At 36.6% G+C, this 13356-nt stretch overlaps 1 protein-coding gene across 1 annotated transcript in view; it reads right to left on the bottom strand.

Annotated features, from left to right (window-relative positions):
* Window positions 1-13356, bottom strand: part of LOC107565081 (dystrophin-like) — a 119607-nt gene extending 106251 nt beyond the window's left edge. Inside the window, exons 1-3 of the mRNA XM_016250270.1 lie at window positions 13137-13356; window positions 1551-1612; window positions 640-732 (exon numbers count right to left, since the gene is read on the bottom strand). Of these exons, the coding sequence (XP_016105756.1) occupies window positions 640-732; window positions 1551-1612; window positions 13137-13218 (237 nt within the window). The 5' untranslated portion in view covers window positions 13219-13356. The remainder of the gene's footprint in view (window positions 1-639; window positions 733-1550; window positions 1613-13136) is intronic.

The raw sequence follows: 13356 nt of genomic DNA, 5'->3' as shown, positions 1-13356 counted from the left end.
TTTCTCTCGTGAACATGCCAAGGAATATTACAGGAGTGCAAATGCTAAATTTTCATTCAGCAATCAAATAAAATACATTTTGGTTTGTGAAATAGACCAAAGTGAAATACATACAACATTTTGGGGTTAAAGTAACAGCCAATTTATGTACATGTGCGTACATTTTGGCCTGTTTCTTTTTTAAACTATCGTTTGACTTCAGAAGATTTGAAATATATTGCACCTATTTTTCTAATGTTTTTTTTTAATCCATTATGAAATCCTTATTCAGCATTCCTTGTAACTGTATAGAAAAGAGTACTACCATGACTATCCTCAAATTTTACTTTTGTATTCATGAGTAAATGATGATGAAAAGTGTCATTTTGGGGTGAAATATTCCTTTAATGGCTTATTTTGTAATATGCATCTTTCTTTTTTTTTTAGTTATTTTAAGGGCTTTTTATGCCTTTTATTGTGATAGGACAGTAGAGAGACGACAGGACAGTACTGGGAGGAGAGAGGGATCGGCAAAGGACCTCGAGACGAGAATCGAAATCGGGTCGCCGTGAGCACAGTTGCGCTATATGTCGACGCACTAACCACGAGGCTATTGGCGTCGAAGTAATATGCATATTTCAAATTTAAAGATGGACCTACTATTTCATGGCCAACCAGACCCTCCAGGAGTTCAAGAAGACGTCGGCCATCACACAGATCAGTGAAGAGGTCATCGATAGGGGGTCTTCTTGTCTGGAGAAAAAACAGAACTTATAAAGGCTGCAGGTCTTTATTCAGTTCTTCATACACAGTACACTTCATACTGTGAAGTTCTTTGAAATGAAAAATTACTTTTCCCCCACAGCTCTGCCTTGAAGCAACCACTTCTCTCTCAGTTTGAAGGACAAAGAACTGATGTCCTTCCTATGTTAACACACTGTAAAAGGACGCTAACAGAGTTACAAAGAGAACGCAGAAACCTCTGTTTTGAAACACCTTACCTAGAAGCGCAAAACGTCACACAAACAAATCTAAAGCAAGCATTCAAACATTCACACTCACATCCTGACATAGATAAAGGTTAGTGACAAGAATGTGAGCGAGTGTCAATCTTAACTTTTAACCTCAAGATCAAGACTATGTGCAAGTGTGAATCTTAACTTTTAACCTTGATATCAAACCTGTCTACCTTACATCTCCTCATCCGCCCACCATGTAGTAGGTGGATGAATAGCAACATTTCAGTTTGCATACCTATAACACGGAATTCCAGGATGCAACAACAGAAATCCATGAAGATTTCTCAGAAAATCGCAGTTTAAAGATTGTCTTAATTGGTTAATCAAAACAGATTTTGCATGATTAAACATTTTTTATCTGACATTAAAAAGATAGTTCACCCAAAAATGACAATTCTGTCATCATGTTTGGTTACTAACTTTCTTCAAAATATCTTTGGAAGGTTTGGAACAACCTGAGGGCGAGTAAATAATGGCAGACTTTTAATTTTTGGGTGATTCAGTGTTACCTCAACACACTATTTAAAAAAAAAAATACTCAAGTCACATTACCTTAGCAAACTGGGAGTTTATCCATTTCGTGAAGGTTTTCTTTTGAACATCTTCTCTTTCATCTGGAAATGAGAGAGAACACTGTCGATACAGTCCAGTTAAGCTTCACCTATTACAATTTCATTTCAAATAAAGAAAACTAATATCAAACAAATCGTAGTCATTTAATACCTTAAGAAATGTAAAGCTTTACAGCTACATAACAGCATATATCATCAAAGAAACTATAAGTGATTAAAGTAGCTACAGGCAAATAAGTATAAATTCCACCGTTATCAATGGGACGTATTCACTCTGTTGTGGCATTTGATGTGAGGAAGGTTAAATACAAAGAGACTATGAGCAAAAAGCCCCTGAAAGCCCTAAGAATGGTTTGAGGGTATATACAGATCAATGGTCAGCTGGCATTCAAAAGAAGATTACTTCTGAGAGACCGAGGGTGTAGAGCAGGCAAGCTTTACAAACACAATGGCTGAGTGGGGTGAAAAATTGATCAGAAAAGCCAAAGAACCTGCTAAGAAATTTCTCTATTATTCCTATTCATTTCTAAAGCACAGGATACTAAATTGCAAACAAGCAATTGTAAGATCAAGAATCCAGGAACATTTGTTTGTAAAAGTCCTCTTTTTGGTTGCCTCACTCAGAGCCGCCAATAAAGACTACTGTTGATAAAATGCCAGAAAGCCACTCTTGTATTCGTAAAGAGAGTGAAAGAAATGGCGGGTGTTGGGAACATTAAAAATCAATCAGTACAAAGAACATTTAGCTTTCATATCACATTAAAAGCTTGTGTTGTTCCCCGCTCTAATATTCTCCAATTGCTTTGATTCGGATCTCTGTGCGCTACCCACTCGGCTTGCTTGAGTTTGAGATTGATTGCAAAAGCGTAATTCTTATCTAGGGGCCCTGATGATATTAAAGCGAGAGTTCACGCCTATAATGAAAACTCTGTCATCTCTTCTCATCTTCGCATGGAGCATAAAAGGAGTTAGCTAGCAAAGGTGGTCCTTGCTCTCCATCCTTTTTCACTGGAAAAGAGCAGCTTGGACGTTCTGCAAAATATCTCCTTTTGTGCTCCTCGCAAGAAAACAAGTCATGCTGATTTGGCAGCAGTGTCATGTTTGGGCAACTATCTCTTTAAACCCTTTCAGAGCAGCCATGGAATCGTTAAGAAAGAGTAAGTATTGCTTTGATATTTCCTTGTACACAAAAAGCACTGGGTGGTGAATCACAAGCTTTCCAGAGTCAGCGTGGATGACAGCATTTTCATGCATAATTGATTTTAAGCTTCCAGTTGTTTTTGCCACCATCGCAATAATCATCATGAAATGGGTAGTTTCAGTTCACTGTTCCCATTGGTCAGCCTACACTTCAGCTGACTGCATAATCACAGTAGCATGGCTCAGATTTGTTTCAAGCCTGACTGCACCATGTCATGCTTATAATCGCAATAACACACACTCTCACACGGTTTTGCTGTAATAATATGACAAAAGAGTAAACAGCACTGAAAAAGATTAAATCAGTTCCAAAGAACTAAAAATAGATAGTTAAATAGACTATAAATATAATAAAAAGCAAACAAATAATGTTTATTAACAATACGTTTTCACATACCTTTTCATTCTACAATATATATATATTTTTTTTTTTCTGCCACAGGATAAAAAAGGTAATTGTGACTTTTTATCTTACAAATCAGACTTTTTTTTCCTACCATTCTGTGCATTTTGCTCAGAATTAATCAGTGAATTATAGTGAGAATATAAACTAGAAATTCTGAGAAAAAAAAGACACAATTGCAAGATATAAACCCTCAATTGTGGTGCAGAATACAGCAGCTATGCAAAAAGGAAAAGCTGATTACTCTAATAAGTCTTTTGCTGAAAAGGGAACCTTCACATTATCTTACAGTATTACTGATATTGATCTACAAAGCTCTAAATTAGCCTCTTTTAAAAGCTCAGGATTTGACAGGGAAATTATATTTCTGCCTTCTTCAGGTTTGGAAACACAACAGGGTAGACGACATCCCGCAGTGTCCCTTCACAAGCTGAATATCGAATGCCTAAACTTTAAGACATAATTCATTACCACATTAATATGCTGTAATTCTAGTTGGTCGGATGGCTCATTTGCTATAAACAAAAACTAATCTGCACCATAAAAGTGAAAACACCCCAAAATTAAAATTCTGTCATTATATACTCAACCTTCCAAAAGTGCACAAAACACTTCCAAACACTAAAGCAAAACGTGAGAAAAAAAAGACCCAATTGCAAGACATAAACCCGCAATTGTAGAAGAAAAAAAAACAGAATTGCAATATATAAACCAGGTAAATCAGATTTTTCCCCCTCAAATCTGGCTTGTTTTTTCCCCCAATTCCGACTTATTGTCTCAGAATTCTGAGTTTACATCTTGCAATCCTATTTTATTGTTTCAACCCAATAAAAATAATAAAGGTAATTTCATTTTATCTGACAATTCTGACTTATTTTTTTCCTCACAATTGCCAGATTTTATCTCACAATTTTGACTTTCCTTTTCAGAATTACACGTTTACATCTCACAAGTCTCAGAATTACTAGAAAAAGTCCAAATTGGTAGGTAAAAAGGTCAATAGTTTCTGCTATCCCATGCAGATCACATTTTTGGTTCCTGAAAGCCATTCCATTTCCATTTATCATGTCCGAGGCTCATTTGAGTTCTTTACTGTAGAGACTTGTAAAGGCATCTCAACACCGCAAAAAGCACCAATTATGAACTATTCTTATCGTGGATCAATAATTTCTGTTCCATAATGCCAAAAGTCATTCCTTTACTTGATTACCACAATCCGCTTCAATTAGACTCTCAACCCCCTTGACAAAATGTGCAGAATACAGCAGCTATGCAAAAAGGAAAAGCTGATTACTCTAATAAGTCTTTTGCTGAAAAGGGAACCTTCACATTATCTTACAGTATTACTGATATTGATCTACAAAGCTCTAAATTAGCTGCTTTTAAAAGCTCAGGATTTGACAGGGAAATTATATTTCTGCCTTCTTCAGGTTTGGAAACACAACAGGGTAGACGACATCCCGCAGTGTCCCTTCACAAGCTGAATATCGAATGCCTAAACTTTAAGACTTAATTCATTACCACATTAATATGCTGTAATTCTAGTTGGTCGGATGGCTCATTTGCTATAAACAAAAACTAATCTGCACCATAAAAGTGAAAACACCCCAAAATTAAAATTCTGTCATTATATAATCAACCTTCCAAAAGTGCACAAAACACTTCCAAACACTAAAGCAAAACATCAGAGCTGTTTTCTTCCATACTTTGAAAGTGAATGGTGATCAGGTGCGGTCAAGCACCAAAAACGATCACCATAAAACTATCATAAAAGTAGTCCATATGACATGCATGCTATATTCCAAGTCTTCTGAAGCCATACAATAACTGTGTTAGAAACAGCTGTGGCCAACGTTTACTTTCATTATATGGAAGAGAGCAGAAGGACATTCTGCTATAAATAACTCCTTTTGTGTTCCAGGGAAGAAAGAAATGGGTTTCAAAAGACTTGAGGGTGAGTAAATGATGACAGAATTTTTAAGTTCACTTAGATGGAACCAAATTAAACACATTGTAGGCTACCTGACATAACATCTTTCTCAGAGTGCTCTCAATGCATTACAGATTAATGCAAAAGAGTGTGAACAAAGATCTGTCAACAAAGCTGAAGGTCGATGTTTTGCAAAAGCAGAGGTGTTAAACTCCTTGCGTGATGTCCTCCTGTCACAATATGCAATTGTAATCAACAGCCCATAATAGTTGTTTTTGCCCAGTTGTGACAATTATTATTTCTGAAACACCCTGATAATAAATGTTCTGCAATGAAAAGGAATTTAGCCTTGGCTCTGTAGGTGATAATAGCAAGTGTGTTTTAATAAAAAGAACCCACATGGGTTTGTGCTACTGTTTTGAGAACGTTATTAGGACCAGATGACATAGAACAAACATTTTGTTAATGCTGCTGGAAGAATGTTTGTACATAACGTTGAGTGAGCCTTGCCAGAACGTTATAAAGTTCTGAGAATGTTTCCTGTTAGCTGACTTAGCGTGTCTCATATTCACATGCTTAATGAAAATGTCAAATGGTGATGAAACTTGTGCAAAAGAGACCGTTTCATTCTTACCTTTATAATTTATAAGACCATTCAGGAAAAAGCAGGCTAATATATAATGAGGATGCACAATTCTAGAGCCTTTAAACGGGTCACGTGCTGCATAATTTGGGAAAGAATTCAATTAAATCTCTATGTGAAAATATTCAGATGTAACCCCCTTTGTAATCGTTAACATTTTCACAAGTAACTGTAATTTAATAACATGCGTTTTCTCAGTAAGTTACATATTTTGTAATTAAATTATGTTACATGTAACTAGCAGTTACTCCCCAACACTGACAATGTGTAAATCAGTTTATGAAAACCCAGGATTAACTGTAAATCCCAGGTAAAATATGGGAAGTGAAACGTGAAACAAGATAACCCAGGATTCCTTTACTTGGGATTTAACCCAAGGTTAACCATTTCAAGTGTGAAAAGCCCTAAACAGTTAAAGGCCCCAAGGACTCTACAATCTACAAGCACTGATCTTGCAATGCAGATCATTTAATGAAATGATGAGACCATAATAATGTAGCCTATAAATGCATGCATGTGTATTTGTTATTTATTTATCAGTTACAGTATACTACAGCTTTTAATTTATCTGTAGATGTTGAGAGATAAAAATACAATTCTAGAGCCTTTAAACGGGTCACGTGCTGCATAATTTGGGAAAGAATTCAATTAAATCTCTATGTGAAAATATTCAGATGTAACCCCCTTTGTAATGGTTAACATTTTCACAAGTAACTGTAATTTAATAACATGCGTTTTCTCAGTAACTGTAACAGATTACAGTTACATATTTTGTAATTAAATTATGTTACATGTAACTAGCAGTTACTCCCCAACACTGACAATGTGTAAATCAGTTTATGAAAACCCAGGATTAACTGTAAATCCCAGGTAAAATATGGGAAGTGAAACGTGAAACAAGATAACCCAGGATTCCTTTACTCGGGATTTAACCCAAGGTTAACCATTTCAAGTGTGAAAAGCCCTAAACAGTTAAAGGCCCCAAGGACTCTACAATCACTGATCTTGCAATGCAGATCATTTAATGAAATGATGAGACCATAATAATGTAGCCTATAAATGCATGCATGTGTATTTGTTATTTATTTATCAGTTACAGTATACTACAGCTTTTAATTTATCTGTAGATGTTGAGAGATAAAAATCGCATCAAATGGCTGTGTAGCCTATATGGGAGTGATTGGAAGACTGGGACTAGAAGGAATAATAAAGTATAAAATAAATAAATGAATCTATAGAGCCCGGTCTGGCAGACAGACAGGAGAATGAAAGCATTGCTTGCCATTGATCGGAGGCGTGACTCCAGGCAGGTGGCAGCTGCTGCTGGATTATATCCGCCCTTGTGCAAATAGGATGATGGGGTAACGGGTTTGAGCCGAAGCTAACGGGCAAATACTAAGACGCTGGACGCACACACCTGCTTTTAGCCGCCTAATCTCAGCACACACACATCCGAGGCAAGACGGTATTCACAGATTACAGCCATGTTTTCCACTACAGCCACCTCTCAATTTACAAGCGCAAACCCAAATGTTTCGATGAGCCTAGAAATACTCCGTGTCTATATGACAACAGCGCATGTGATTGAACTGCGTGTAGTTTATACAGCAGCGACTACCACTAAACTTTCTCTCGCATTCGTCTATAAAATCACGACTGATTACAAAGTGCGCACATTTAGCCAGTAACGCGTACGAGAAGCCACAACGAAAGACACCCGTGCACGCGTAATTAACAATAAAACATTTTCCGTGCGTGAGAGCAGATCCCGTTATATACAAGACGCACCCGGCTGGAGGATCTATTGTTAAATCTTCCGTGACACGCCGTAATAACAGCCGAACAATCACCTCACACTGGAAGAGTATTTCAGCATCATGATTCAATCTTACCTAAATGAGCATTTTACACCATAACAAACGCAACTATTTCCTCCGTAATGGGTTTTGGAGTCGCAGGCAGCCGCGTTTGTGGTGCGTGTCCGTTACCTGTGTATATAAAAACAGCGAGCGCAGTTTGATTATCCGGTTTCCTTGCTGTTAAACAGACTCGTCCATGCCTAAAGCCGAAGATGGTTTGGTGAAGGAACTGTGGGTGGACACTTTTGCCGCTTTATTTTCTCGTACTCCCTCACTTGGGTGCAGTTAGCTCTGCTGTGATCCGCTGATACCGGCAGGTGTAACGGTGTTCTGGCATGCGGGCTGATTGACTACAGCTCTATCTAAAGGGGAACGATAGTAGCCACCCGAGAGGCATCGATATCACAAGGATGCAATGGACAACTTTATTAAACTTGTTTGTGCTAGAATAGAGGCTAATTACTTACGTGAGCAGGGTGCCGATAATAAGAAATACGTTTCAATTTGAGTTCCTTACATTTCAGTAAACAGGAAAGTTGAATTACAAGTTAGTCAGCGCACAAACTCGGTTAATAGACGCTCACGAACAGAAATCGCGGTAACCGTACGGCGTTCCATCACTTTTGGTTTGGAACGCGCAGAGAACGCATAACATCAACATAAAACACTGTCTTTATTTATCATATTTATTTAGCCTGTTCTGAGTATTACAAATATACCTCCGAACATTAGGAGTTTGTTTCAAAAGTCTTTAAGGAAAGACGTATAAAAATAGAATTTTGTTTGCTGAGGACCAACCTCAAATGATAGCTCGCTCAAATGTTCTTCTTTTAAATCCTTGAAAAAGAACCGTGAAAGTCATTGTACCCAATGACCACACTGTATAATGCGTAATTAGTATGAAATTATTTTCTGTGGCCTTTAATTACAAGCTGGACATTTAGAAAATAAACTGCACTGTTGAAAGTCACACCGTTTACTAGTGTTCGTTCTCATCTCATCTGTAATATGCCTGGGGTCTATTAAAAATGGATGAATTCCATACAGCGGTCTGAAATGGGCCATTTCATGTTTTTGTGCAGTTGGTGGCACATCTCACATAAAATCATGAGACTCAGAGCATCACCATGCCATGATGCCAATGTCACCTTCTACCAGAGGTGTAAAGAGTACCTAAAAACCATACTTGAGTAAAAGTACAGATACGTTACAGTGAAAATTACTCCACTACACGTTACAAGTCACCAATTCCAAAACAACTTGAGTCAAAGTCTTAGAGTATCTGATTTTAACAGTACTTAAGTATTTTACTTAAATATAGGCTCAAAGATGCACTAGTCAAAGAGACATGCCAGTGATAAACTGTAACGTTGTGGAGAAGCTTCGGAAAACAGGCAGAGGCAAGGATCTATGTGCTGGTATTTCATGTAAAAACTAGAACAAACAATAAGGCAAAACCCAAAGGGAACAAAGAACAGAATGACTGGCAAACAGACAACCATTACATTCAACAACTCACAAGGAACTAAAGAAAAACTAGGGCTATATATACACACGGGGCTAACAATCTTAACAAGATAAGACACACCTGGGGAGACTAATCAAGGGGAACCAATGAACAAACGGACTACAAACTGACTATAAACACCACGGGAGACAGGAAGTTACATAAAAGTCCAGGACAAGGCACAGAGAGCATGAAACAAAAACAAGAAAGAGTTGACTTGTGAGGAGAGCAATCACATTTATTTTCTAAAACAAAAATAAAACTGAACACCTCAAAATTACGAAACAAAACAAACAAAAAACAATATCTTTCAAAAAGGTCTCTTCAGTATAATGGATAAATAAAATAATGCGGTGGATGTGCTGGTTTGGGCCTCATTGCTAGCTGCAGTCATATCCTCATCTCATATAGAAAACACCTCTGATTCACAAATACTTGCTAAGGAACTCGCATTCATAAAGTAGCCTTGTTGACAAGTTTGGGTGAGTAAGGGCAAAACGCAGTACTTTCAGTGACCTGTAACAAGCAGTATCACGTCTTTTGTAGCAGAAATAAACTGCCGCACAAAAAGCTAGGTCCATGCAAAATGTGATGTGTAACTGCAACACTCATTTCAAATGTAGTGGAGTAAAGAGTACAGATACTCGTTCATTAATGTAGTGAAGTAAAGAGTAAAAGTTGCTAATATCTTTGATACTCAGTACAACTACAGAGTACCTGAAAAGATACTCAAGTACAGTAACTAATTACATTTACTGCAATACTTTACACCTCTGCCTTCTACATTATATCTTGTACATCTGCCAGAGAAATCCTAAATAAATAACAGTCTGTGCTTGTAACCCATTATTGTGAGTTAAAAAAAAAAAAAAAAAACTGAAATGATCCCACTGCCCAATGGAGATAATAATTTTTTTATGTCTCTTGGAAGGGCATAATCATATTTGCTCCAGAAAATATATGATTATCTCATCAGTAGTTTCTTTTTCCTAATGTAATAAGTTTGCACTGTATATTGCTCTGCCAAATTTTTACTTGCTATTGAGGTAAACTGAAGCAGATAGAAGTTGCAGCAAACTTGAATCAGATGAGGACAAAAATAACATTCAAAATACAGGTTGCTGTCTTTAAAAAGATAGACTTTTCATCATACCGTCATTCAATATTGAAAAGATCTCAGTTAAACATTTATTCACACATCAAAACATGTCTGCTATGCTTCTCATTTAGAGACCATATATGTGCAGTATTTACATTTGATGTAGGCTACTAGTTGTTATTTTTTAAATGTCAACCAGGGGTGGAGATCTCATTTCAATATAATTTTTCTTCACCCCTGATGCCAACCACTGCTTATTTGATGAATAACTGAAGTAAAGAGTGAACGGCAAATGTCACAAAAGCCTCCAGGGCTTTAAAACACACCCTGATAGAGAGCAGTAAACACCTAAACTTCAAAAAGTATTTTAGTTCAAAACTTCAGCATTTATATCTGTTCACTCCACATTGTAAAATGAGAAGATACTGGAGACACCCTGGGAGATTCCTCAGAATGCCACCCATGGTGGCAGTCAAACATCAAAAAATAATACTTGTTTGGTATATATAATCCTCAAGTATCAAGTCATTTATTCATAGATTTAATTGCAAACAGTTTCTCAGTAATCCCATCATAAAGTAAAACACTTTTGCGGCATTTAAAATGTAGACATTTCTTGAGAATACAATACTTGAGGCATCTTTTTTTCAGTGTATGCTTCTCTGGTTATGTAATGAAAAAATGATCAGAGGTCTCCAGTGACTGAGTTTGCTGAGAGATGTTCAAGAGATCTGAATGATGTTTTCAGCAGAACTTGCTCAATACTGCCTTACAGTGGCTGCTCATACAGCATTATATCTTCTACAGTATATATATTCCCATTAAAGCCAAAAATAGAAACACCAGTACTATTGACTGTCTCTGGGAAAGGCCCAAGCAAAAAAGGCTGACAACAAACCCTGGCCCTCTCCCCACAATACAAGTTTTTTATTATTATAATTTCCCAGTAATATTTGATTATTTAAAAGGCATACATATTAAAATTTTGACAGCTGGCATAAAATATTTTATACTCTTTTATAAAATGTGCTCTCTGGAGTATGTGAAGCAGAAAGCGTAGTTATTTCGAGAATTTCTTAAAGTCAGAAGATTCTATAGCAGATGTCAACATGTCAGTCACTCCTGCAGGCCTCATGCAGTGGTATTTACCACAAAAACAGAATGGATACTATAAGCAGAAGATAGAGTTGCAACCTCAAATTGTCCCAGGAGTCAAACTGTCTCGTCCAACTGTAAAAATGCCACTGAATACCAGGAGCCTCAGAAGGGTTCAGTAACGCATTTAAAATAAGATATTAACGTAAACAAAATATGTGATACAAACAGGACTTTAGAGCCAGGAATAACTTGTTTTGGGTGAATTAAACAAAAAAAAAAACAACATTCAGGTAATTTCCCCCAAAAATCAGAAGGCTAATAATAATAATATTATTAGTAATAAGTGAATAAATAACTGTATTTTAGGTATAAAAAGCAAATGATATACACATTTTTGCATTGACATTATTTTCATGATGATAATTAATAAAAAAAAATACTTACAAACATAAAAAAAATCTTCTAAGCATATTTCTGTCTGAGATTGTATATTAAAGAATATTTATCCCCAAATTTCTCTTTATCACATGCACGCATAAATAAATAAATAAAGTCATTTTTCATCATACAGTATCTATCATATAGTATAGTATAGTTATATATATTCATATAGTATCTATCTTATTTATGTCTTTTAATTTTGGGGTGAAGTATGAGTCAGATATTACAGCTTTTGTGAAATTCACCCTTCTACTGTCTAGAAAACCATTTATATACTGGTGCTTTAGAGCAGTGGTTCCCAACCCTGGTCCTGGAGGCACCCCAACACTGCACATTTTGCATGTCTCCTTTCTCTGACACACCAGTTTCAGGTCTTGGAGTCTCTACTAATGAGCTGATGACCTGAATATGGTGTGTTTGATTAAGGAGACATGCAAAACATGCAGTGTTGGGGGTGCCTCCAGGACCAGGGTTGGGAACCACTGCTTTAGAGAAATCATACATTTTGAAGAAGCCATCAAAAGAACCAAAAATGTAACAAAAAAAGACTTTCGGTTTCCAAAGAACCATACAGCCAACCCATGAACGAAAGTGAAAATTGGTTTTTGATAAAATATTTTTTTTGCTAAATCCAAAAGCCATTAAATTACCAGTGTATATCGCGCGATTTAGGACAGATAACAGATGTCATCTATTAAAGCTCTGTTCTCAGAGGTTTACTGTACTGTTTGTGTCCTGTGGCTGCTCATCAGACTGTTGACTCATTTGCCTACTTTCTCCTAAATTTCACTGCTGATCATAAACACACTCGCACAGAAAACACAAGAGAAAGGGTCTTCTGCCAGCAAAACAACACACAGCGAACAACAACATGGCTAAATCTCCAACAAGGAACTCTGAAACCCAACACCAGGCAGCTGCAACTATTTCAAGCTCTTTAAGACCTGTCCTATTTCCACCAGAGAGCATTTATAGATCACTCATGATCCCTACTGAATACAGCATGACAGTGATGAAAAAAAACTAGATGTGAACTCATTCAGGGTGGAGCATTGGCCAGAAATTCGTTTTCAAGTTGGATTGTTCAAAATGTAATAGTAAAAGTCTGATCTGACTAACAAAATGAACAGACACACAATAAAACGTGAAAATATGATGCAGTAAATATAAATTCACTAACACATATGTTGCTGTAAAATTCGATTAGAGTTTTTATATTACTTTGAATATGGCTAGGAGTGCTGCTTATAAATATGATTAAGCTGAATTATGTTTACGTTAAAAAATAACTAAGGCATACTATTTTAGCACTTAATGAACATATTGAAATTCATGTACAACATGTAAGGATTCCAAATAACTTAAGTAAATCATAATTTCACCTACCTGATCGAGTTTTGATAATTTCTCCGAATTCATCCTCAAAACCTTCCTCCCATTGGTTCTGTTGGCTCCCTGCTTCTGCCATGACACAACACAAGATCCAAACTGCCGTCGAATCCTTTAATCCTGTAGTTTTATGAACAGAAAAAGGAAGGAGACACCAAGACCCCACCAATGACGGGAATCGCTGCCCTGCTAACAAACTGAACCTCAAATACAGTAC

The sequence above is a fragment of the Sinocyclocheilus grahami genome, unplaced genomic scaffold (genome assembly GCF_001515645.1).
Source record: "Sinocyclocheilus grahami isolate Dianchi unplaced genomic scaffold, SAMN03320097.WGS_v1.1 scaffold25.1, whole genome shotgun sequence".
Taxonomy (NCBI): domain Eukaryota; kingdom Metazoa; phylum Chordata; class Actinopteri; order Cypriniformes; family Cyprinidae; genus Sinocyclocheilus; species Sinocyclocheilus grahami.
Note: the sequence above shows the minus strand (reverse complement) of the source record. Positions and strands in the feature narration are given on the sequence as shown.